Source organism: Callionymus lyra, chromosome 14 (genome assembly GCF_982586985.1).
Source record: "Callionymus lyra chromosome 14, fCalLyr1.hap1.1, whole genome shotgun sequence".
Taxonomy (NCBI): Eukaryota; Metazoa; Chordata; class Actinopteri; order Syngnathiformes; family Callionymidae; genus Callionymus; species Callionymus lyra.
Window position 1 is genome coordinate 17,366,027 of NC_141831.1, and position 27,089 is coordinate 17,393,115.

At 39.4% G+C, this 27,089-nt stretch overlaps 2 protein-coding genes across 3 annotated transcripts; one reads left to right on the top strand and one right to left on the bottom strand.

Moving 5' to 3' along the window:
• Positions 1-5,069: 5,069 nt before the first annotated feature.
• On the top strand, positions 5,070-18,972 carry rad51d (RAD51 paralog D). The gene is made up of 11 exons (XM_087807025.1): positions 5,070-5,411; positions 6,075-6,136; positions 12,664-12,782; positions 14,753-14,834; positions 15,501-15,635; positions 15,705-15,800; positions 15,858-15,948; positions 17,686-17,756; positions 17,822-18,016; positions 18,534-18,644; positions 18,863-18,972. The coding sequence occupies exons 1-10, from the start codon at positions 5,330-5,332 to the stop codon at positions 18,627-18,629; spliced, it is 1,029 nt and encodes a 342-aa protein (XP_087663151.1). The 5' UTR covers positions 5,070-5,329; the 3' UTR covers positions 18,630-18,644; positions 18,863-18,972.
• Positions 18,683-26,827, bottom strand: lig3 (ligase III, DNA, ATP-dependent). Of its 2 annotated transcripts, none has more exons than XM_087807024.1 (21): positions 26,580-26,827; positions 25,385-25,904; positions 25,191-25,319; positions 24,432-24,647; positions 24,211-24,362; positions 23,877-24,043; positions 23,638-23,715; positions 23,395-23,563; positions 23,153-23,308; positions 22,233-22,364; positions 22,076-22,155; positions 21,648-21,735; positions 21,503-21,580; positions 21,318-21,441; positions 21,112-21,254; positions 20,966-21,040; positions 19,859-20,005; positions 19,581-19,728; positions 19,429-19,514; positions 19,274-19,354; positions 18,683-19,092 (listed from the first exon to the last, which is right to left on the bottom strand). In XM_087807024.1, the coding sequence occupies exons 2-21, from the start codon at positions 25,887-25,889 to the stop codon at positions 18,859-18,861; spliced, it is 2,988 nt and encodes a 995-aa protein (XP_087663150.1). In that variant the 5' UTR covers positions 25,890-25,904; positions 26,580-26,827; the 3' UTR covers positions 18,683-18,858. The 2 variants fall into 2 exon arrangements, with proteins under 2 accessions (XP_087663150.1, XP_087663149.1); XM_087807023.1 differs by having other exon boundaries at positions 19,429-19,538; positions 26,580-26,826.
• Positions 26,828-27,089: the final 262 nt, after the last annotated feature.

Consider the following 27,089-nt stretch of genomic DNA (forward strand, 5'->3'; position numbering starts at 1 on the left):
TCCGTATCGCTAAATTTTTATCGCTACATTCGTAGTGTTACATTTGTATTGCTACAATTGTATTGCTACATTTTTATCGCTACATTTGTATCACTTCATCCGTATCGCTACATTTTTATCGCTACATTCGTATTGTTACATTTTTATCGCAACATTTGTATTGCTAAATTCGTATCTCTACATTCGTATTGCTACATTCGTATTGCTACATTCGTATTGCTACATTTGTATTGCTACATTTGTATCTCTACATTTGTATCGCTTCATCCATATCGCTACATTTTTATCGCTACATTTGTATTGTTACATTTTTATCGCTACATTCGTATTGTTACATCCGTATCGCAACATTTGTATTGCTAAATTCGTATTGCTACATTCGTATTGCTACATTCGTATTGCTACATTTTTATCGCTACATTCGTATCACTACAGCCGTATCGCTACATTTTTATCACTACATTCGTATTGTTACATCCGTATCGCTACATTTGTATCGCTACATTTGTATCGCTACATTTGTATCGCTACATCCGTATCGCAAAATTTTTATCGCTACATTCGTATCGCTACATTCGTATTGTTACATTTGTATTGCTACATTTTTATCGCTACATTCGTATTGTTACATTTTTATCGCTACATTCATAATGTTACATTTTTATCGCAAAATTTGTATTGCTAAATTCGTATCGCTACATTCGTATTGCTACATTCGTATTGCTACATTCGTATCGCTACATTCGTATCGCTACGTTCGTATCGCTACATTCGTATCGATAAATTTGTATCGTTACATTCGTATCTTTACATTCGTATCGCTACATTCGTATCGCTACATTCGTATCGCTACATTCATATCGCTAAATTCATATCGCTACATTCGTATTGCTACATTCCTATTGCTACATTCGTATCACTACATTTTTATCTATATTTGTATTGAGAAATGCTGTATCCCCCAGTCAGCTATCATCTAGCGATAAGTAAAGTGTCATCATTCTATGTTAGTTCTCTTAATCATAGCTTGTTATGTAGCGTGACATACTTGTTTAATTTAACTGTGACTGCTTTATGCATGTTACGCTTCACTCACATCACTCTTCAGAGGAACTGAGTTAGCATCTCCAGTGAGATTTACTGTAGATTTGAATTGAAAAGTGTTACAATATCAACTGTGTTTGACCCGATGCATATTTTTTAACGCGTCTTGAACATATTTCACAGTATTCTCTGTCGTGTCAGGGATAAAAAGCTGTTTGATGTCTTTGATGACGGAGTCAGATTACAACTGATGTGAGCTCTTTTCATGCAGAATGAGACCAGCTTGATGAGTTTATTCATGACGAGGTCAAGATGAAGTGTCATGTGATCGTGGTATGAAAAGAGCTTGACTCAAAGAGCGCGAAGATCCTTCCTTCTGTAACTTCCACGTGAATTACATTCACTTTGACTCAACTGGATTGATTCAGCTGAATAAAAACAAAAAGACCTTGGTATGAATGAAAAATAGATGATCATGAATGATTATGATACAAAAAGATAAAAGTTCGAGAGTCTGACGAATGTACAAGAAAATCAAGATGTTAATTTGAAAATGTTTGAATACAAAAGGATGTTAAACCACCTTTATTATTAGACTCAACAACTTCTTTCACTCGTCTGTTTTGTTAATAACTCACATCCCTCACTCGCCGTCATCCTCAACATTTAAATCCGCTGATGGACGACAGCGACGCCGACGCATCAATCACTGCTCTCCGTGTTTGCAGGAAAATTTATCATCCAACACCATCAGTAATTAGATGGCAGCGTCCCGCCGTGTTCTGAAGCCTCTTTAGTGAAGAAATGGCCCAGAAAGACCACAAATATTAATTACACCTTGTTTGTAATAAATCATCTTGGATTGCAAAAGAAACCTGAAGGTGCAGGAGGATCTAAAGACAGTTCATGGAGGAGAAGAAGAATCTTATGACCTTTTCTTTTACTTCTTTTATTCACATTTACGTCTTGGTCTCCCTAACTTGGACTTGGTCTTCATCATCCTCTTGTCACATCTTCCTCATAATTGTCTTTTTCATCCCAAACATGAGACATTTTAAAACTTAATAAATGTGAATAAAAACTATAATTAAATCAAATTGAAAACCATATTTATACTTTAAAAATGTTAACAATCAAAAACGTATTTTCCCTGATTTTTTAACCCTTGTAATAGAATATAAAACAAATATAATTGTTTTATTCCTTGTTTTGTCTCTGGGTCAAAGTGGAAGACCTCCATGGCTTCCATAGATATATAAGCAGATATTGACAGCTTTCATATTATATATATGTATATATAGCGGTCCTTCGGGTCACCTTGACCCTGAGATAACACAAGGGTTAATCATAATTAATATTGAATAATATATAGATAAACATAATTTCTGTTTGTTTTTAATGACAGTTGAAGTATATAACGAACTAAGCAAAAAGAGAATTGAAGGGTGTTAAAAAAAAGAAAGAAAAAGTAATTGATAAGAAAAATAAATGGTAGATATGGATTTAGATAAAATAATAATAATAATTTAAAATAAAACATCAAAACATTTCCTTACAATCAACTTCCTTTTTCATCTTCAGCTCGGCAGGATTAAGACTCACAATGTCATCCGGACGTTATCGCCTTCACCACATTCCTGCGTCAGAGTGTAGCTATTATTATTATAATGCGATTTTTTTGGCCTCATTTAATAGTTTCATTACCTTTTTTCCAACTCATTTTGCATCGATTATTCTCCTCTCTTGATCACACGGACTCGCCTCACGACTCGTGTTTGAGGTGATTTCAGGTCCATCTACTTATGACATGAACTCGCCGACTCAGCAGCACATTACTTCCCTCCCGCACTTGAGTGTGTAAAAACTCTTCTCACAGTCATGAGCACTGGAGGCCAAGTGACGGATTAAAACTAAAATAATTACTGGAAAGTGGATGGATGAGAGGATTTATGATGTTTTAATGTTATAATTATTCCGCCTTTAATTATTTACACTCCACGAGGAGCTGCCGCCGCCGGAGCCTGTGACATTTTGGTTTCGCTTCTCCTTGTTTTTTCTTAAATCTTTTTCGATTAATTTCTCTCCCACTTGTCACTTTTATGTCATAATGTTTTTTTTTCCGTAACTAGCTGTCGTTACATGGTGACACTGCCATCAGGTGGTGAGGAGGAGAGCGTGCGCAAGAGTGTCGCTGATAATGTTGAAGAATAATTTCATGTTTTCTTTGAATATATATATTTGATATATACAAATATTTTCCGTCTCTTCAACATAATCCGAACCCGAATTATTGGATCGAAACAGAAGTGACGAAGAAGTTACACGTATGTCTTCTTCGTGGTTTCTTGTTTGAAATTTTATTTTTTTCTCAAATCTGGAAAAAAGACAAACTGTCTAATAATCATGTTCAAACCACTACAGTCAAGAGACAACGACCAGAGGATTGTCCGTCCAGCTCCAGGTGAGAGCTTTCTGAGTGTCTCTCTGTGCACTTAAAGCGAAAAAACAGTGATTTATGAGGAGCGAGAAGGTGACAACATGTCTGTTTTCTTTGTTTTTTGACAACGCACGTAGGAGTCGGCTTTCTGTGAAAAAAAAAGATCTTATGGTTTAGTGGAAGGTATAGCAGGTGGCTAGAAAGGTGAGGGCCAAAATAAGGGCCATTTCGCTGCATCAACAACTTACTTAATACAAGTGTTCTTCTTGGACTACCTGTAAAAAGTGGTCTTTTCTTGGTGTTTTCTACTTTCTTTTTCTTTTTCAGTTGTAGCAGATCAACAATCCTTCAGCAAATCATTTTAAATTTGACTTGTTTGTTTTACTCTGTTACAGAATAGTAGTTAAACATTTTTTTGTACGAATCTTTCTGCACCTTTGAAAGGGTAAATAATGTTAAAACTCTCCAGACTTACTCACATGTTTCAAACGTTGAAGTCTTCCTTTCATAGATCCTTCTTCATGACCATGTTTTGAACTCATTGCTTTATAAAGTCCTCCCCGTCTGAAATCTCGGCAAACGAGTGGAGTCTATTTTGACGTAATAATGGCTTCACTCATCCTCCAGCCAGCTGTAATCATGCCCGCTTTGTTTATACAACAAGTTCCTAGAAGGCCAAGACTTCCGGGATTGATGACGTGCAGCGACAAACCACAATGTTTGACCAATCACAGCAGAGTGGGCATGGTTGTGGTAAATTAGATTTAATCTCCAGAAAAACAAAGTGTTTTCAGTGGGTGGGGTTTAAGCACATTTTCTAATGTAAATATTTGAATTAAAAAATATTTTTGTACAAACAGACACATACTGATAGTACAATAGAGGCCCAAGATCTATTTAAGAAACACTTAAATCAACACTTAAGTTGCCCTTTTATGATTTTATTTTCAACCATGAGTCTGTTCTTGTTTTTCTATTGCCTTTAAACTGCGTCTTGGTCTGGTCGTTGTTATGAACCACAACTGATTTTTAAACAGGTTAAAAAAAAAGGTACAATCAAAAAACCTCAGTGTGAATATCTGATAGAAAAAAATTATAAGAAGCATTTTAAAGCTGTTCTGTTGAACAACCAGTTTGAGTTGAAGGGTCTACAGCGTCAAACTCCTACTTGACCTCAATCCTTCATATCTCAGTAAACACTATTCACTCAATTCATCCACTACCCTGCTCTCCAGCTCTCCTTCCCATCCCTCCTTGGAAATACGATTTTTTTTTTAAATTAATCTGAATGACACCACCAGTGAAAATCCAAACGTCTTTAACAAAGCAGTAATCTAATTGTACTATAATATACATTTTATCTTTTATTTATTTTTATAATTTAAATTGTATTTTTTATAATGATGATTTTGTCACATATCACTTTCATTCCTGCGTGTTATGTTTTATGAGTATACATTGACTGATAAAGATTGATGATTTATTATGACTTGAAAATACATTAAAGTTTAAAGCTAGTTCCGCAGCCAAGACTACAAGTCCCATCATGCTGTGCGGGCTCGCCATCTACGGCGGGCGGGAAGGTTGAAGAAGTTGTTTTGACTTGTTGCGTTATTGACTCCTGTTGCTGCGTATTATTCAGTCTTTTTGCTACTACCGAGGCTTTTTATTCTCCTCGTATTTTTCCTGAAAGATGTTTAATTTAATTTACAATTCGGTTCAAACACTTTTGAATGCGATGGAAATGTAGCTGCTAAGCTACAACAACTAGCAGGCTGCTGTAGCACTCTTCCTGTGAAGTTTATATTCCATTTAAATGAATATAAAAGTTTCAAAACAAGTTGCCAGATGGTGGTTCTCAGGGAAGGGATGTGTCCAGGACTGGACGAAACTCTGGTCAAACACCTGCGATCAGCTCAGATCAAAACAGGTACGTTTCTTTGGTTTTTATTGATTTTAACGACAGGACGTTTCCAGATGTCCTTATTTTGGATTAAGATTATTTTTAGTTTCCATGCATTCATTGTATGTGAAAGATGGTTAATGTTATGAATCTGAAGAAATGCTGCTGTCAAGGTCATTTAAATGCAATAATGATTTTGTGGTTTGTGGTTTCAAGGTAAGTGGAAATATATCTGTAGCTATTGGATACGAATAGAAAAACAAATTAACAAGTGCTGCACACCTCCTTGCAAACACAGTGGCCTCTATTAAATCGTCTTTGTTTTCATATTAACAAGATCATAAAAAGAGTCAACAGCAGGGAATAACTGTGCAAAATGAAGTGTGCAGTCATAAAACATTTACGCCTCGTAGATATTAAAAATGTTAGATCAGGAATAAAGATTGAAATCTTCAGTGCATGTGCGGCGCCTGAATAAAACAAACAAACATGGATTCTGTTTCACATTGACACCCTTCAATGCGGCCAGTATGGGTTTTTTTTTTCTGAAGATTTGGTGCAGCATCCTTGAAAGCAGCCGTTTGAGGATCCATCTGTGTGCCAGTGAAAGTCTGTTTTGTTGTGCTTCATCATTTATTAATTCAAAAAACCTGCTCAGACTTTAACAAACATGATTTCTTGTTTCCACAGTGGAGGACTTGGTCTCGGCTGACATCGAACGACTTGCTCAGAAATGTTCGGTCTCATATAAGGTATTTAAAAGTTAACCACAGTTTATTTTTAAACTAGGATTTTCTGTTTTGACTTGAATGATTTAGGATAAGTCTTTACAACTGGGGGATTTCTTTTAATTGTAGCATCAATTGTTTCCTTTTAACGGTTTTGTCTGGCACTGTGAAGGGTAGCGATTGTTATTGAACGCGTCCAACACGACGCTCGCTATGACAGTTTGGCTTCTGGAGGTGGGATATCATCACCGTGGAAGTCATCCAGGTAGAGAAGCAGATGGAGCCTCTTGAATGTACTTCACAGGTTTTAAGCCGTCATGGCAACGGTGATATTCAATATGCCAATAGTGTCACCTGCAGCTGCCAAAGTTTAAATTTAAATGGATGATATTAACACTTTTTAGGAATTTATTATCAGAATGGCAACATGGGAGCGAGTCATGGAGAGAGCGCACACCTGAGAGATGGAGGGAGGCCAATAGATGAAGGATTGAGGAAGAGAAGGAAGCGTTATATATATAACTAATGATTATGGGTTGGGTCCAGCTCAACGTATGACAAAGAACTAACTTATTTACCAACTGCCATCACATTATAAAGTTTATATCGGGGCTATTATTTCAACACCTTCAGGCTTGGAAAAATGATAGAATAAGAGGAGCCAACATACACATTCCGATTACCAGTCGATACATTTCTAGGACTTGTGATCTTGTAGCGATACTGTGAAAATCAAAAGCATTTCCAACATTTAAACACCTTAATTTTATACAAACAAATTCCTGATTGACTTAAGTCAATTCTTCTCTTTTCTTTTTTTCCAAATTTACAAGTTTTTGTCGGGGCTGAGCAGCACCTTCCGCTGCTGTCAACATGCTGGTTATTTAACCTCAAGACTGCAGCCATAAATGAAGATCTTGTTATCAAAAAGCCGATAAAACTGTAGTTTCGTCGATCTTGTAGACACTTTTCAGCATGGCTGCCTTTTACGGTAAGCGGGGGAGCTCCAGTTTATTTAATGCACGATGGCCCTCTGCAAGAATGGAAAAGTAGACATAGTATTATAAATTGTGTGTGTATATATATATATATATATATACATTGTATTTGATAAATACATGTCTCTAGTTCAACACTGCAGAAAACTGACCAGAAACTGTTTCCTTCAATTGAGAAAAATCTCTAAGCCTAGAAAAATGTCACAACACGAACTGGAGCTTTTAATCCATGTGTTTTTGTCTTCTCCTTTAGACTATTGTAATAGTTTATTTTCGTGTCTAAACAAGAAGGAGCTGTTTCGCCTGCAGTTGATACAAAACTCTGCAGCGAGAATTCTGACCTGCTCTAGTAGAAGAACTCACATTTCCGTCTTCCTCAAACCCTTCAATGGCTGTCAGTTTATTTCAGGATACATTTCTCCCTCTGCGTTTGATAGAGTCTATTGACTCCTTCAAGAAACATCTTAAGGCATTCTTATTTGTGCAGGCTTTTCCCTGATTTCTGGGACTCCTGTGTTTGTCTTATGTGTCTTGGCCTTTTAAAGCATGTATTTTAGCTGTATATTGTTTTTGATTGTTAAAGCGCTGTGTGACCCTAGTCTAGAAATAACCTTTACTTCATTTACTTACTTTACTTGCATAGAAAAAAGGAAGTTTTGACACCAAATGGATTGAAAAAGATCCATGCAAAAGCAAATCCACAAGGCCTTCTGTGTCATGATGTCTGCATCGTCAACAAGGAGTATAACGCCAGGAGACACTCTAGCTCTTTTACGTTATTGAAGCCTTAAGTGAAGGAATTGACGACATTTTTTACCATCACAGGAAACAATTATATTTAATCACCTATTTTGTCAATCTGGTTATTTGAATTGCTTGATAATGTGCCAATTATCAAGGTTTTCTCTTTGAATGTTGGATTGTCTACAACAAGGAAAGAAAATGACTATCCATTATGATTCTATTCTTATCAAATCAATGTGTACAATGTTGTCTGGGGATAAACAAAAGAGTGAGTGAGGGCGAGTGTGTCCACAGAGGCATGTATTTCTTGGTAAACACACGCTCTCCTCATCTTCAACTTCTCTCAGTCCCATTTCCTGTAAATTCCAAACCTCTGCTGCTGTTGTTTTCATGCTTCTAGAACTGATTTCCTTGACGTTTCTTTCCATCTGCCTCTCCACTCAGACCTAAACACATCAGTGAGCTGTTGCGTAAGAGACTCGCAATAGAACATCTCTTTAGAATTTAAAACCAGTATTTTTTTTTTTTCCCTCGGAGAAGCGGATGACCAAAAACTCACCCACGTCTTGTTCCTGAAGTGAGCCGGAGTGGGAGTTTGAGGCCGAGACCCGAATCCTGTTGATCTTGAGTCTCGCTCTCACCCACTCGCTGCTTCTCCTTCTCTTCCTGAGTCGCAATTAGGGAAAGATGGAGGTAAGCGAGTCTCCCACCGGATTCGTTACGGACGTCGGTGGCGAGGTGGGTTTCGCGGCTAACGAGGCCGGCGCTGCGCCGACAAGGCGTGAGTCCACTTCAAGGTCCGAGATCATGTCCACGTCCCGCTCTTCTGTCGGCTTCTGTTGTCTTTTTCCCTCTCGGCAATTATGTCCAAACCGCAGGAGGCGGACAGTAAATTGGATCTGGAAATGAATTAATAGTAGAATTAGCTGCTGTGTGCGTGCATGAGCTTCGAACCCTTGTCGTGAAATTGTTTCCAACGAAACGAATACCAATGAGATTTAAAATTCTGGTGGTGAAGTGTGATGAGAGAAAAGTCTGGGCAGTTGTTTAATCCAAACTCAAACATCTGAATTTATCATTTACAAATGAATGATATTAGAATTTGTACACGTATGTATATACAGTAACGATAGGAATTACTTGATGAAATGATGCAATTATGGGATCCAGTATTTGAGAGTGTCAAACAGTTTGTCAAGATGCTGTAAAGCACAAAGTTGTGTTGTGATTCCTTGGCGCGTATAAAAATATTGATACGCTTAAATGTATTCTTATACTTTCACTATAGCGATATTCAACGGCACCGTATCAATATTTAAAATCATTCATCAGTTAGTTTGTGGTTTGGATTAGGTGTGCCTAAATACAAAAATTAAAAGTAAAATATTTAAATGACTGAGGACGAGAGGATACCCCATGACTTTTGACAAAGTCTGCTTTCATGTGTTTTGAAACCCTAATATGTCGAAACATCGGCTTTAAACGCTGCCAGAGTCAACTGTATCCTCTCGTCCTTAGTCATTCATCGTTTCATTATTTGTGAAGAATGTTATGAATGCTGCCATTTGGCGGCTGAAAGTTAAATTTCAACACAAAAATGAACAAACACTGTGAACGTTTGCATGTGAAGTGTGAATAAAGCAATTAAATAATTGTAATTGACACACTTTATTGAAATGTTAACCGTACATGATACAGTGCCGTTGAATGTCCTGTAACTCGGCTCCTGAAACGTGTGACCTGAGATAAGAGGTGCAACATTGATAGATGAGAATTCGAGGGGAAACTGTCAGAATGAGCAAATGCTGATGAAAAATGTGTCGGATTACATTAAATATGAATAAAGGCTTCCGCTTATACAGATCCTCACAAGGGGCTGGAACGTATGCTTGTTATCATGATTTCATATAATGATTAGGTTTGAAGTACTTCTGAAGCTTTTATGTAGGAATGTAGACTCTATAATTATGAGGACAAACTAAAAATACATGTTCATGTTGGGGATTTTAAAGTGTAAAGTTTTAAAAGTTGACAAACTCAAAAGTACGAATAAAAGAGTTCTCTTTAAGATTGCATTTCTTCACAGTTTCCCAGAGAATGGTTTGAAACAACGCAGCCAAAGAGGGATTATGGAAGTGTTGATGTTTTGTTTTTTTATTATTATTTATTATATTATATTATAGTTCATTTTGGTTTGTATTCGTTTTTCTCTTGAGCAGGGGTGCAGCTGTCCCTAAAGGCAACACACTTTCTTGTGTCAATATGAAGGGTGATTCAAAACTCGTCTCAACGTTTAATTTTGAAATGCATGTTTAAAAATACATTCTTTTCCACATATTTACTTCCAACTTGAACTCATCGACAGGCCTAATGTGCTGCTTTATCTGTTCTGATTTCAGTGAGTTAAAAAATAGATTTAGCATCTTAACCCTTGTATTATCTCAGGGTCAAGGTGACCCAGAGGTTTTACTTAGAAGGAGTTTACTTTCACCCACAAACATTACAAGGGATACCACAAACACATTTGGTTTAGGGGCCTTCGGGTCAGCTTGACCCTGAGATACACAAGGGTTAATCGATATTTAAGTGTGGAGTCTGTAACAAGAACCTCTTGGAATCTGATATTTCCACCAAGAAAACCAAAAAATTAAGCAGCAGACTTCGAGGGAATTGTTGGAATGTGTCTGATGTATCAGTTCCACTGCAGATTAGTGTGATGTTCCGTCGGAGCGCTCGTGATAATCCTCACCCTGATCCACTCACCCGATTCTCTCAGACACGAGTCCAAACCTGAGTTTGACAGAGAAGCACATTTTTAGATCATAAACTTTTCGCTGCCAAACTTCCTTCTCATCCAAGAGACGTAGAAACGCAAATAATCAAAGACCCAGAAGAGCCGTCTCCATAAAAGTCCACCTGTGAATAATTGAGTGTGTGGAAGTGGGCATGAAGAGTGCCTCTTATGGACCGAGAGGGTTTTATGTGCAATCTAGACATGAAGGAAGCCGTGACTGTCTCTGGAGATTAAAGTTCTTGAGGAGTTGACGGCGACTGTGAATGTGCAGGAGCAACTCTTGAGAACTTCACGGAGCTTTAGAGGACAAAGTGTGGACTTCTTCAAGTGGGATGTGGAGTTTTCAAATGGAACTCAAGTTCACTGTAGACTAGGTCTTGTGTAAACCGAAGAACTTGTTAAGACGGTGACTCTTGTCTTCACCTGGAAACCTCTTTTTGTTTATCACCCTCCCCCCGCCCTCGCCCTCTTCACGGATGCCCAGTGGCGGCACAAACATCTGCCGGCCTGTCCAGGTAATTACTTTTTTTTTTTAATCTCATCACTCGCTCCAGGTTCAGGTCCAATCCCAGCGGCCACGCAGGATGGACCGGCATGTTAACTTCTCCGACGTCCTCTCGGCCTCTCTCCCGTTTTGACATTCTCTCCCACACTCTTAATTGAGACCCGACAGATTTGCCTCATCTGCCCCGACGCTTTTCATGGACACGGATCAGAGCCACAGTCCTCTAAACGGCCCTAAATGTTCTGTTGGCTAAAAATAAGGTTTCTCGGCTGGCCGGGCCTCAGCGTCGCACAGCGGTCCGACCCAAGTCGGCGAGATAATCCGCGGCGCCGGCGCCCCTGCTGACGCGTGATAAGGAGCAGACGAGTCCGTGTGTGTTGACATATTTAGAGATATTAAATCAGAGTTCAATGCAAAGTAAGACCCCTTGAGCCGCCCGGTCATTTTCATCAGCATCTGCTTTAATCTTTCCCCAAATTTCACTTTGCATCACCCAAGAGATGGTGAGGGAGACGAGGGAGGAATCCTGATTTTAAATTGAAGGCATTTCCCTTTTTTTTAAATTTTTAAATCTGTAATATGTCATTCATGTTTTTATATATTTTTATTCACATATTTTCAGTCCGTTATTTCAGTTTAAAGTAAATAGAATGTTCGATACACATCCAGAGACTGTAGATCATAGTGAGTCATTAGTTTTATTAATTAATTAATTTCACCAAAATATTAATCTCTTAAATAATATGTTTTTTAATCCATTGTCAATGGTTTCATTCATGTGTTAAAGGCATATTGTATCTAATTCTATTTGGCATTTAAAGTAAATATTTTTCAATTTTATTTTTATTGTGATACATTTCTAATATATGACAAATATAATTAATAACTGTATTTATTTCAACGACCTTGTGATCAAACAAAACTTACACAAATGAAGAGTCAAGTTACAACAGTCATTGACCTCCTTGGAGGAGGCAACGGTGATACTACGATAATAGCAAATGATTAGTTGCTTGGAGTCAGGTTCCCCAAAAGGTGGAGTGTATGTTTTTTATTTAAACATTTATAAGTTTTTCATGATGTTCCATTTGTTGAAGTTATTTTTAAACTAGTCCAGTTTTATTTGGGGGGTCTTAAACCTCATTGGACCTAGGGCTCCTGCTGAGGGATTGCCTTTCATTTGATATGATTTCAGACAACTTTGGCTTCATTTGGACACTTTCGAAACATTTTCAGAAATTCAGACGCTAACTTAAGCTATTATTTCTGAATATTAAATAACAGAACTGGTGGCAGATTGTGGTTTTGTTCGCTCAGTGAAGCCTCGTCCCTCTGCCCAAAATCACAAGATTTTTTTATTCCATGTTTGGAGCATCAAGTACACCAGATTGTTTTCAGTTTCCTATCACAGCAGCTGATTTATTTTGTCTGTGATGCTTCGGTTTGGACCAGAACTCTGGCCGTATGTGAATATGGATCATGTGATATTTTTTCTCTCTCTGTCTCGCAGGCTTTGTTTGCCATCCGCAGAGTTCTGCTGGCCCAGCACGCCGCCTTCCCGGTGTCGGCCGCCGACCTGTACCAGGAGCTGCTGAGCTCCACGGCGATCCTCTCCACCGGACACCCGAGGTGAATCACACACACACACACACACACACACACACACACACTCACACTCACACTCACACTCACACTCACACTCACACTCACACTCACACACACACACACACACACACACACACTCAGCAGGAGGCTCTGCTGGGTCCACTGAGGATTTAAAGGTTCTGCCGCAGGTTAAGCTGGATTCCTCTGTAATCAAATATGTATTTAGGTTTCTTCTCCATCAAGCTAAAATATTCATTTTGAAGATTGAGAGCTAAAGACGACGAAGATTTGTTTTGAATCAGCCCACATATGTGGTTTTCAGAGCCGGAGTGGACACAGAGCCCACTCTTGATCGGACAGATCACGAAAAATGTTTGAGCCGAATTCTACATGAATGACGTTCAATTTTATTATGGACAGAAGGTTTTCGGGTTGCGTCAGAAACTAAATCGTCGTTCTGTTAACCATCAATGGAGCGGTTCGTTAGAATGGACATCTAATTCTGAGACCATGGTTCTCAGTTGGGCTGAAGACGGATACAGAGTTTCTGTCTGGACTCTCTTCGATGAGATTGGTCATTTAAGACAGACTCAGTGTAGAACCACTGCTCCGCTAAGAGAAGACAGTTGAGGTCTATGAATGTCTCTGAAACTAGTGGGTTTAACACCCATGATCCTCTTGAACACACAGAAATGTTTCTTCAATAGATTTGAAAAAATGTGTTTTTTTTTCCCCCTCAAAATAATACATTATTAATAAATATTCATACACGCAACATCAAAAAAGTCTCTTTTTACAGTTTTCTTTTTTACTTTAACTTACATTTTAAAACATATACAGTGGTATGCTTTTCTTTTCCTATTTAAAAAAATATTTTAAAATTGACTTTGATTCGTTTTTCTAACTAATACAAACTAAACTGTTGGGTTGAGTTGGTTTTGGGGGGTTATTAATTGCTAACAAAAATGTATAAATCAATATTTTTTGCATGCATTTTATATATTTATTACTTAAATCTTGGACATAATTAAAAATGGTTCTTTACATAAAACATAAAAAATGTATGCGCTTGCCATCATCTTGATTTTGGGTCACTGGGCCAAGAACAGTGTTGTGAGTTCACCAGACCAAAATAATTTAATTGTCTGAAGTCAAAGATTCACAAAAGTGTGTCAGTTGTTTTGAGAAAGACTTCCGTGAGCAAGGAGACAACTTTTGACCTCAGCATTGTCTTAAAAGAAAGTCTCATCCTCCGTCTCCTCGCATGGAAACTCATAATATCAGTTCAGCACCTTCCAGTCTGTCTCCTCTTCTGCATCGTCAACGTATCTCAAAAGTGTGCAGGAGCTCCAGGGGGGGCGAGATGTACGAGCGGGTCAACACTGCCTCCTGCTGCAGAGGAGGTGAACTGCAGTTCATCATGAAAGAAACCTCCGTTCCACACCTCTAATATGATTTTTATAACTTGTATTTATACATCCTGATTAAAAAGTGTAATGACCAACTGAAGCAAAGGGATTCAAGCAGGGGAAGATGATTTCAATATTTTATTTGTCTTCGGATGACTCGGTAGCTGTGAACCAAGAGTTTTTTCGGCTAAAAAAGTCTGAAACTACAGACTCCAGATTTGACCTTTTAAAGTTCCACTCTGTTCAAAGTTGTTTTATTTCACCGGTCTGAGAGCAACTCCAGATATTTCAGTGAGGTAATAAAGCTCGACTCGATCCGAGGATGATTTTAAGATCCCTCCGGGAGTCGAGCTAAAAAAAATTTAAAAAAACCTGACGTCTTCACACAAATCTGCTCCATCTTTCATCCTGTCGTTCTTCTTCTGGCCGCGGTGGGATGATTAACTGGAGCCCGGAGACGTTAAAAATACTCTGCCAAATTAAAACAGATGTAGAATGAGCTTCTGTGGAGGAGAACCTGACAGCAAGAATCATCATCATCTACATCATCGTCTTATTCTTAACTGTCTTGCCTTCCTCTCTTAGACTGGATGAACTTCTGGGCTCTGGTTTGTACACTGGGGAGCTGACGGAGGTCTGTGGAGGTCCAGGAAGCGGCAAGTCTCAGGTGAGGAAAATACCTCAAAGCAATCACTTTTATTCCATAATATTTTCAAAGGTGATAGCTAGACAGATAGATAGATAGATATAAATACTAATTCAATACACAATTAGGCCAATACTTTTTAAATCTCTTAAGAACTGTTTTTTCCAACTAACACACACACTTGAGGATAGTTTTCAGGGTTTCTTTGCTTTAAAAAAAATCATGTCAGTATCACAGCTATTTACAAAAGTCAATTGCTAAAAAAAAAAAGGAATTTGTAAATTTAAAAAATATCTTAAACTACTGTTTTTTAGTAACTTATTTTAATGTATTTTTCATTAAAAATATCAATAATGATTTCCCATATTCAATCATTCCTAATTGACGGGTTTTATTTACTTACATTTAATATATGTTTTTTATGTTTTCTTTATATCTACATTTCCATGATGATCCATTTTATTTTTTCATGACCATATGTATTTTTATAATATTTATTATTTTCTTTTAATCGTAATTACTTGAGTGTCATTTGTTTAAGGATAAGTTTTCTTTATGCATGTGTATATTTGTGTAATTTGTATTTTTTTCCACTACATGAAAAACTTTTTTTCTGAGGTCAGAACTATTCACTATGACAAGCAGGTCAAATTAAGTTGATTCATGTTTGTTTGTTTGTTCCTCCAGGTTTGTTTTGGATTCTGCGTTCACATCTCGCTCCATCTGAAGCAGCGTGTGGTCTTCATCGACACCACAGGAGGCTTGTCGGCTGCTCGTCTCCTTCAGATGTTGCGGGCTGGGAGCAGCAGTGGGGAGGAGCAGGTGAGCAAAACATGATCTTGTGTTCAAATGGGGAAGGAAGGAACGCTCACTAGTTGTTGTTGATGACAGATGGAGGCACTTCAGAGGATCCACATCTTCCGCGCCTTCGACATTGTCTCACTTCTCGACCGACTGTTCCAGCTGCGCCGCGTCGGATTCAGTGAGGTCAGTTCTTACTTAAACACACAACCAGTGTGTGTTTGCTAACGGTTTGTGCGCCAGGTGTGCGTGGGCGGCGGCTCCGTCAGGGCCGTGATCGTGGACTCTGTGTCGGCTGTAATCTCGCCGCTGCTCGGTGCCAAACATGGCGAAGGTTAGTTCACCGCCTGTTGTTTGTTCACATCTCTGTGAGCTTGTTATAAATAAACGTGTTGTATCAACAGTTCTACTTAAAAACAAACCTGTATTTAATACCGTATTTTCCGCACTATTAGGCGCACCGGATTATAAGGCACACCTTCAATGAGTTGCCTATTTTAGAAATGTTTTCATATATAGGGCGCACCGGATTATAAGGCGCATAGAATAAAAGATACAGTCAAACGTTTGACTGGGGTTGCGTTATGCATCCACTAGATAAAGCTGTGCTAAAGGGAATGTCAACAAAACAGTCATATAAAGTCAAACTTTATTAAGCTTTCTGACGGCTCCGTTCACTCCCATGGTAACGATGTTCAAATGATGTTTAAAAGGCTTCAAGCAGCAGCGAGACTGGTGGTGTGAGCAGACAAATGTTGAGCGAGCAGCAGTGAAGTTGAGCGTGTGTATGACTGGTTGGTTGAGCGCGCAGCAGTGTGATTTTGAGTGTACAACAACCAAGACACACTCGCTCAAACCGGTGGCAGTAATGTCACTCCATAGCCGTCCGCCATGATGAGATGTGCATCGTGAATCCCACCCTGTGATGACGCAATGACATAATCCCTTTCCCGGGCATGTTGGCTCAGTCGGGAGTCATGAAAGTGTTTGTAAACAAGTCACCCACCAGAGGCCTATTGCACAAAAGTAGGATTGAGACATCCAGGATAAGTAAGTAAGCTGGGTTTGATGAATCCAAAACAAGAGCCTCCAGGCTTAATTGGTTGCACAAAGGCCAAGCCAGGATGAGCAGACACGGATTCATCAAGCCAGGTGATCAATCACAGATTCACTGATGCACTATGGCAAAAAAGTGCAACAAGACATCCTTTTAGAAGTTTGTGAAGAACCTTAAAAAAAACAGGAAACATTGCTTAGTGTAATGCCGGTTCAAACCATATTCATATTTGTCTCAAACTTCTAAAATCACTTTAAAGCTATAGGGGGAAAAAGAGTTTTTGTTTCATGTCTTAATGGGCTAGGGGTATGATCCTTGCTTTTAGAATTTGAAGTGTGCTGTGTAAAAAATATTGATTGATTTGTGGTGACTTCGGACTGAGATAAAGGATGAGATCCTGGATCTTGGCCTGGTCTTGGGCAGGCTAGCTCCACAGAATAAATCTCCAGGGTAACTGATGTCAAAATATATCCCACTTTCTTCAATCCCCCTTTGTGCAACAGGATCGTAGATAAGTTGATCCAGGATAACCAAGATAGCCCGACTTATTCCCTTATCCTACGCTCGGGATTATAAGGGGCACTCGTTTTTTTTAGAAAAATTAAAGGCTTTTAAGTGCGCCTTATAGTGCGGAAAATACGGTTCCTTTTTTTTTCACTCCTTTTTTTATTTTAACTTTGTAGAATTTATAGTATAAAGTCTTGTCACATCCTATTATTTAATACATTTATATTTGATCATTTATTTATTGTGTTTTTGAAATGGTTGTAAATGTACTTACTCTACAGTTTAAAATTAAGTTAAGTCTTTAAACTACATTAATTATTAAACATGTTGGTTTACTTTTTTTTTTAAGAAACAGCATAAATACATACATTTTTTTAAAATTATTTTTGAATGTATTCTTTTCATAGCTTTTATTTTTAAAAAGTAGAAATTCAAAGAATAAATGAGAAACAAAGAATATTAAAGGCTATGAAACAACAACTCTGTTGATTGACGTTTGAACTGCAGCGATGTCGTTGATGATGCAAGTGGGCGGAGCTCTGAAGACGATGGCTAAAGATTTCAACATGGCTGCTTTGGTGAGTGTCACGTTGATAACATTTGTTCAATGACCCATTTTCAAAGTAAAAACCTTATCCTGCAGGTGACCAATCACGTGACCCGGAACAGCGGCACCGGCGAGCTTCAGCCGGGCCTCGGCGTGTCATGGAGTCACATGCCCAGAACCAGGATCCTGCTGGAGAGGCTCGCTGTGACGGGGGCCGCAGCTTTTTCGTCTTCATCATCATCATCATCTTCTAGTTGGAGAACTGGCACTCTGATCAAGTCATCCCGACAGGTGAGACATGTGTCAACTGAAGCACAAACTCAAATTCTGAGCGCTACAATCAGGCCCAACTATCTCATGCGTTACATGAATGTTTTTTTGACGTTACTGCATATTTAGATATTTTGTAGGTAGCTACACTCAGGGTCAATAAAACTCATTGACATAAACCATTGATGAATGTATCATCTAACTACAGAACTTAGTGGAAGGCATTAATTACCACACCTACCTTAATAATGGTTCTAAAAACAACAGTGAACTCCCATGATGCCATTGTACACGCTGCTCTATTAAGTACGTATGTGACAGCTGATTGGTCTATACAATACTGTATTTAAATTATATGTCTAAAGGGATCGAGAGTTGTGATTGGTTTGCTGGGCGGCAAAGCACGGGAGCTGTTCATGTCACTGTGCTGAGGAGGTTGCTAAGAGGGAAACCTCCTCATATGAAATTATGAGTTTAAGTTCAAATATATTAAAGGGTTTCAGAATTAACGTTGGACTTCTGTTCTGTTCTCAATCAGCCTTGTGGGACTAGAGTAGACTTGGACCTTCAGCATTGGACTCCAGCACCCGACGCATCGACAGGGAAGAGGAAACTTGACCAGACGCAGTCTTGACTTGTCCCGCCACAGGTTAGATTTTCATTCAGATTTAAGACTAAAACACTAGGTTTTTTCTCCAGCACTTCCTTTATTAGACCAAGATTTGTGTTCCAGAAAGTATTTCCCGTCTTACATCACTTAGCCACGCTTGAGAGTCTTGGCTCTGCTTATGGTCAGAACCAGTCTTGTGTTGAGGATAAAAACCTGAGAGGACGTTTGTTAAAAAAAAGCGTTCTGATGTTGGTCAGCAGGGCGGCACCACGCGGCGCTTCTTGATACACTCCCAGATCCAGTTCTCCGACACTTTCTGTGCCCGTCCGTCCTGGACTGGTTCTCCCAGCGTGTGGGTGGCTAAGCCAACGTCGAAGTCGGCCACCAGGTCACCGTCGTACGCCAGGAAGTAGCGGCGGAGCTTTTGGAAGTCCTGGACGGACTCGGGGAGGACCAGCTTGACCCCGCTGAAGATGTCCAGCAGCGTCTGTGCCGCAACACAAAGAACCCTCTGTGAGTTTAACATTAAAGATCTTCACAAGCTGCTCATTCTTCAGATGATCAAAAGACACAAAACTCTCTGTAGACAAGATAGTTTGAACAGTTGAAGATGAGCAGAGCCAGAGAGACTTGAGAGTCGGAGAGATGAAAGGACGAGGAGTCGTCACCTTGTTGTCGTTCTTTAGAAGCTGAGCAGTGGGAACTCTAGGTTTGGTACCGTTGCTGTGCACATTCTCGCTCTTCTTTGCCTGAAACGCATACAAACTTTTACAATTGAGGCTCGGTGAGAAGAAAGTCAAACAGGAAGTGGAAGAATCGTCACCTTTTTGGCACTCGGAGCGCCAATCGCAGGGGAACGAGGCTCCGTCTTCACAGCGACTTTGGGTTTTGACGCGCTGCCGACACCTGCTGACGGAAGAGAGGAACGAGCGGCTGAGGGGACGCTTGTTGACTTCAGTCAATTGGGCGACTCACTGCTCTTCTTTGGCGTGGCGCCCCCCTTTGGCGTGCTGGGGGGAGAGTTTCCTCGGCTGTCTCCGGACGAGCTCTTGTCGTCGTTGGTCGCCGAAGGTCCCGCCGTCACTTTGAAGTCGCAGTTTTCTTTCGACAGCCGGAAGAGTTCCTAAGCATGACGTAAAAAATGATTTTTTTTAAATAAAATTGTTTTCCTACTGTTAAAATTTAGTAAAATGGAAAAATAAAATATTCTGTTCATGTTGTGAAAAGATTAGGGAAACAGAATTCCGTCGTACTTTGAGTTGCGTCAGGTTGGTGGCAGTCTTCCAGTCCTTGTCGTCACGCACTCTGGTCATGCGTGGGAATCGGATGGAGATCCCGTCAGCCGTGTGCATCTCTGACTTGGAGAACTCTGCGCCTGTGATTTCCCACACTGGCGCCTCCTGAGTGAGGGAAATTAAAAACCAGAAGAGCCGAGTCAGCGCTCATTAACAGTGTTCTAGCGTCCAAGTGTTTCCGCACTCTGAAGATTAAACCGTCTGGACACACTGGCGATACTCCAAGTTAGATTATGAAACATGTTTTATTGTGTTTATTAATCCGTCAGTTTTGAATTTGGCTATTTACCCGGTGTAACCTCGGGCTCGCTTCTCATCGTACACAAGCGTCCTTGTTATGCTGAATTAACAAATATTTAGTATATATTCATGCAGCAGATGACAACGTCTGTTCTGACCCAGCAAGGAATGATCGACTTTATTTGTAAGACTGTTTCGGTCGATGATCAAATCGGTGCGTGTTGATTGGAAGGCTTTCATTGTGATTAGTTCAGGGATGTCACTCAGACACACAAGGGGCCAAAACCCTTTAAACAGTGAAACTGTCTGTAACGGTAAGTATACGTTTAATTGCGACTTTGGCCTGGGGACCAAATCTGGCCTGCCAAGACATTTTCTGTTGCCCGCTGTCAAAATCCAAGTAGATTATTGTTCACGTTGACTTATAAATATGTCATTGTTAAGACAAGGGACAGAGATGAGTGATGTCTACAATAAGAGTAAACTGATATGGAAATGGATAATAAGATTAATTGAACTTAAAAGAATTAACAATGAAATCAGACTCTTGCTTCCTGTTAGGTAAACTTATGTTATGTTCCGCCGCGACTTTCACTGTAAAAAATGTTGGACACTCGCGTGAGTTTGAAACTCCTTACATGGATAATAACTATTCCTTATCTTTTCTTAAACAAAATCATGTTTGTCACAATATTAACATGAACCTGAATCTACCTTCATTCTATCGACTAACTCATTAATGACTTGATGGCAACTGGACAAGAGTCTGCATCAGAAGAAGCCTGGTCTACACAACGTCATGGAAATTCAAGAAGACGTTCTCACCTCAGGGTTCCGGATAATGAAGTCTGGATAGTAGTTCTTGATGACTTTTATCCAGCCGGGGAGTTTACTGGGGTCCTGCAGGGACACACCAGAGTCAGGTCCAGCTCAAGGATCACTATACTTCGACCTCAAGTCTCCTCACTGACCTTACTGATCTTGATGACGTCCAATTCCTTCTGCAGCCGGGCCAGCATGGCATCGTCATACCCGCCGGAACACTTGGTCACGGTGCACCACTTCTTTGAATTGGGATCATAGCATCCCATCAGGAAACTGGACATGGTGCCGCCTATTGGAGAGGAAGGGCAATGTTAAGTCTCGACAAATGGGTCAGAAAGAAGCCTCAACAAACCGTTGGATCCTTTCCCGTAGAACGCTCCCAGCACCACCAGGTCGGCGGTGTCGGCCATCGCTCCTTCATTCAGATAGTCCTTCTTTACCTTCAGCCAGTGTCTCTTCCCGGGCTCGTATGGACCCTGAAAAAAAAGGGACCGGTTAGCAAAGACGTTCCCAGAGATGCCACCACTCTAGTCTCACCTTCACATCCTTCAGCACCAAACCCTCCAGTCCTTCTCTGATGACCCGCGTGATCATGTCGGCCAGATCCCGTCCCCTCTGTCACGCACAAACATGGAAGTTAAAGTGTGTGTTGCTGTTGTGAGGGTCTTCTCAGGAGACTCACCGTCACATGTTTCATCTCGGAAAACAAAATCCTGTTGGTCACCTCCACCATGTTGTCGTGGAGGAACTTCCTGCGTTCGCTCAAAGGCCTGAACACAAACATCAGATTGTGTTACCATGGTAATGGATTGATTTTTTAAAATAATAAATGTAATAGATTCTGGTTAAATGCAACTCCTAAAATTTATTCTACTCCTGAATTCAATATTTCTCATTTGTAAACTTTTAAATTCAATGTTGAGGTTAGAAACTGATTCCTTCAGAAATTAATTAATTTCATTTTAAATTATTCAAAATATCCAGCACTATTAAAAACAACATTTCAATCAAAAAAGAAATTAAAGTTTCAACATTAAAAAAAAATGCAATATTCTGATGGCAGGGATTCTTCCATACAATGTGACAAGGACAATATTCCGGAGACGTCACCTTTCCATCAGGCTCACTCCATTGAAGTAGATGCAGTCGAAGACGAATAAACAAACGTTGGCGTCTTGAAAGGCGGCTTTCTGTCAGGGAGAGTGGAGACGTCAAGATTACAGTTATAATAGTTGTAATCACACGCCAGTGGTTGTGTAGCTCTCACCTTGTGGACGCCTAGAGTCCCGAATGGTAGCGGTTTGCTGGTGTTTGTGTCTATCAGGAGAACTTCAGCGTCCAGGATCATGCTGTGTCCTCCAGGAAAGGCCTGAGGGATGAATTCCTTGAAGTGGGCCACCTGGACACATTTATCAATCGGACATGTTACTTTATGGAAGCATATCAGTGCCAATAGTTGAATGGTTTATTTTATTTTATTTTTATTTGCATTAATTTAAAAAAAAAGTGTAACCCTTGTGTTATCTCAGGGTTAAGGTGACCTTGTGTTTACCTTTACCCAGAGGCAACACAAGGGATAACACGTGGGTTAAAGCATTTAATATATCTTTTTTAATTTAATCATTTTAACATTGAAATGTTTTTTTTATATATATTTTAACAGATGGAATCAATCTAATCCAAATCGTGTAAGAAAATATAAATTTAATTTATTGTGTTTGTAGCCTTTACATTTTAAATGTTTTATAGTAGTGTAAAAAAAAAATGGACCATATAACCATATGTTTTAATTATTTAAATTATTAAATTAAATTTATTATTTTTAATTAAATAAAAATCAATTATTTAAAAAATGTATGGAAGATTTTTTTAATAATTAATTTTTTTTTCAATGGAAAATAAGTCAACCTTCTGATATACAAATTATTTAGTTTGACTTTTTAAAAATAAATACATACTTAATCAACGTTTTCTCTTACTTTTAATACTAATTACTTAATACTACTCATAATGGGACTTTTTCTATTTCATTTATTTATTTATTTATTTTTTAAACTTCGATTTAACTTTGGTGTCATCTGTTGGTTACATACTGTAATGTAATGAAAGGGTTTGAGAATAGAAGCAAGATGAATTGCTAGACAGTTGCCATGGCGACGGGAGGGTCTGTTGACAGGTTGGATGTACCTTGTGAGGCAGCACTGGCTTGAGGCTGCGGCTGAAGTAGCTGAAATTGTCTCCGTTCTTGTGGACCTGAACTCGTTCTCCGTCGTACTTGATCTCAGAGTACATGCCGTTGGGACATTTCTTCATGGCGAACTCGATGGACTTGCATGCCTCCGCCTAGAAAACAAACAAAGCACCCGTTCCTCATCACAATGTATTTCAACCACCAGTTCCTGCTTCTTCTCCTCTGTGTTAACACTCACCAGCATCGGCTGCACGGGGGTCATGAGTGACGCCTCGATGGTCAGAAGTTTTCGCGGCCCTGACCCATTGGACGACTCCTGTTGGTTCCTCAACACGCGCTCGATCACGTCTCCAAGATTCCGAGAAGCCTTGAAGGCATCGTAGGCGTTTGGATCTACAGCATCTAGACTGAGACGGTAATACAGAAGTCAGAGGTGATGCATTTATTCTAATTTCATTTCGGAGGAGAAAATATGTTTTACACGTGTTTGGCTCCGGAGTTCATCTTCAAGTCATGTTTGATCAGGCGGATGACGCATTTGAGGTCGTTGCTGGTGCATCTGTTGATAAAGAGGTGAAATGATTATTTTATCAGGGTCCAAGTAGATCTGTGCAAGAGTCAAATTTCCATTTTTGCTTTTAAAAATCTGTTACTGTGAGCGTCAACATGAATGAAATAAAAAATCTGGTCACATGATCTACAAGTCAAGTGCGTCCTTACTTCTTGGCGATCTGCTCCAGCTCCTCCTGCTGCTCGTCCTCTTTGGTCAGCTGCGCGAGGCGGGTCAGAGATGCGTCCACTTCCTGTATGGTCAGAAGGCTCTTGGCGGACGGCGGGAAAGATTTACTGTCGTCAAAGAACATCCGGACAGTTTCGGACACGTCGCCCTGCAGAACAAACCACATAAATTAACTTGTTGATCAGGAAAGTGCCCTCCAGACAGATAGTCCTGATGAATCGGTTTTATCTGCTGTCTCACTTCAGTGATTCACTCCTAAAGTGGACTTTCCTAGATAACAAGTTGCTCTCTCAAGCGTGCAATGAGACCACCCACCTGCTCCAGGTCTCGCACCATGTCGTCCTGGTTGCACCTGAAAATACGACTGAAGAGTTTCACAATCTGCTTGTCGTTGAGGTTGTAGACACTTTTGACGACGCCGGGCAGCAGGAGCTTCACGGTCAGGAACATATCTCCGTGGAACTTGTCTGAGAAATGTATATCTGGATCAGGATTTTTCTTTCTAAATTAACACGAGAATAAAATCGCAGACGAACCTCCGCCAGAGCCTTTTCTCAGGAACTTTTCGATGATCTGCGTCTTGACGTTGTAGCTGTTGTGCTCCGCCACCATGGCGCACAGTTTCCGGAACTCTCTCAAGAGGCAGTCTTTGTGTTGGGGGTCACACAGCTGTGTGGAGAGGGGACTCCCTTGACTCGGTTTGGCAGGTGACGAAGACGGACCTGGGCTGCTGGAGGTACCAGGCTTGACAGCTAAATACAGAAATGAGTCATGTGTATCAGTATTAGGAATAAGAGTGTATGGAAGTTTCAATAAACTTGAATATCTCTTTTGTCACGATACTGTATCGATATTAAAAAGGACAGTGTCCATTTTTTACAATTCTTAAATGGTTTATATTTCAATTGAATGTGTGTAAAATTGTATTAGATTTTTTAAATTTACAATATACATGCAAATATTTAAACCATTTGTTCATTTTTGTGTTGCAATTAAACTTCCGGACACTAGATGGCAGCAGTCAAGACATCCTACTTATCTAAATGAACAATCAAATCGCGTGAGATATTGGCAGCAGTTTTTAAAGGTGATGTTTAGACATATTTTAGTTTCGAAACAAATTGAAGTTATGACTTACTCAAGAGTCAAGTATTTTTATAATAGTACAAATATACAGTATACTTGCTCCTACAGTAAAGCAAAATATTGTATTGTACCTATTGTATCGCCAGGGCGCTGCCAATACACTAATCAGAAAAGTATAACAAAATCTTGTCATTTTACAATAATCTCACCAGAGAAGCCGGAGAACTTGCGTGGAGCGTTGGCGTTCGGGTCAGCAGGAGGTCCCATGACCTGACCAGATGTATTCATCTTGGCCTGAACCTTTTTCTTCGGACTTGCGTTCACTTTCGCCATAAGAGCTGGAATAAACATGGTGCGTTAAGACAATATTTAATGTAATACTTTACACTCATGCGACGTCTACCTGACACATGTTTGTTGATAAGCTCCTTGTCTTCGTCCTGTAGCTCCTCCCAACCCTCCAGGTCTGTGATGTCCTCGATCTTCTTGGTCGTAGCTCTCGCTTTCTCCAGCTTCTCAAATATACACTTGACGTGGTACCACTCTTTCATATCTCCGGCGGACTCGCTGAAGGGGTTCGGCACCACCTTCCCGATCCGCACTATGCCTTTCTGGATCTTGTCCTTGCACTTCTTGCATCCTGCTGTTCCTCTCTTGGCGTACTCCACGATGAACCTCTGCTCCGCCATCTCTGGCTGCTGTGAGAATCTGTGATGCAGAGGGATTAAAGGCGACTCACGTCGTAGGATGCTGCAGGTGTTTTGTAATGAGACGTTGGATGAGGGATCAAACTGAACTTTGGGGAAAAGGCGAGTGTTGCAGCACTGCAGACACCCGAGGGGCCGTCTGAGAAGCTTCAGACGTGAACCAAAAGTCTTTTGAGCAAATAAAGCCAAAGTTCGCTGCATCCAAAGTTGAAGAATCTGAAACACAAATGATATTCAGTTCACATGAAGCAAGAATACTTCTTAATTAGACTGATGGTTATTATTACAAATATGAATACATTTAAAATAATTAATTTCATAAAGACAGAACGTGATATTCAAACAAAACAATTGGATCACGAAATAATGTTTCTTTAAATGACCATTATTATTTATGTAAATATGATTGTGTATATATTATATAGCGCAGATTTATCTTTTATTCCATTTAGATTTTCTTTCTCGTTTTTATTTCTGGGTGTTTTTATTTCTCTTGCTGCTGTTAAACCGAATTTCCCCTCGCGGGACTAATAAAGGTTTTTCTGATTCTGATTCTGATTCATTATTGTAGAAACTCAACGAGACAAAACGTAATTATCTTATTATTGTATTCAGAATATCGGCCACACACTTAATTATGCCTTTAAAACCCTTTAAAATCGAAATATTGTTTAAACGTAAACAAGAACCCGAATCCTGCAACAACGTTCCTCACAGGGTCAAAGTTTACTGACACGCAGGCGAGTGTGCTAACTAGCAGCTAGCTTGGACAATGCTTTACTACAATACAGCAAGTAACGCCTTTCCTACGACGTAAAAGCAATACGATTTATAAGAAACCCCGCTTTTAACTGCCTATTTGATATTTCTTAGGTGCAAGCTTTACTTTACCTCGTATATCTTTTGAATTAGTAGTATAGCTCAGTTTATACTGCAGCTTTGTCTCATTGTTGTTAGCATTTAGCCAACAAGCGTCAATGTAGAATCGGTTAAGTCAGAGGGAGAGACTGTACTTCCTTCTACAAAATAAAATGCATTCAGTTCTACAAGGTTTTACCTCATTAAAAATAAATCCACGACCAATGTAAACATACCAACTCGTAATATTAAGGCTCAGTGATTAAAAGTAGCCAGCATTGTATTAACTATAACGAACATAAATATAATACAATAATTTATTCTTGCGAGGTAAGACACGTTTCCGGTACATCAAATTAACTTGACTTCGGATTTAATTGCATTACATTTTCAGGGAATAAACGATAAACCATCAATAAAGTAATTTATTTAATTCCGTTTTTTAAATACATCACAATAAAAATGACCTTATGGACACATATACTTAATTGTGTAAGAAACCAGAGAAGAGAACGATACAAATTACTTACTTACTTAATCGAG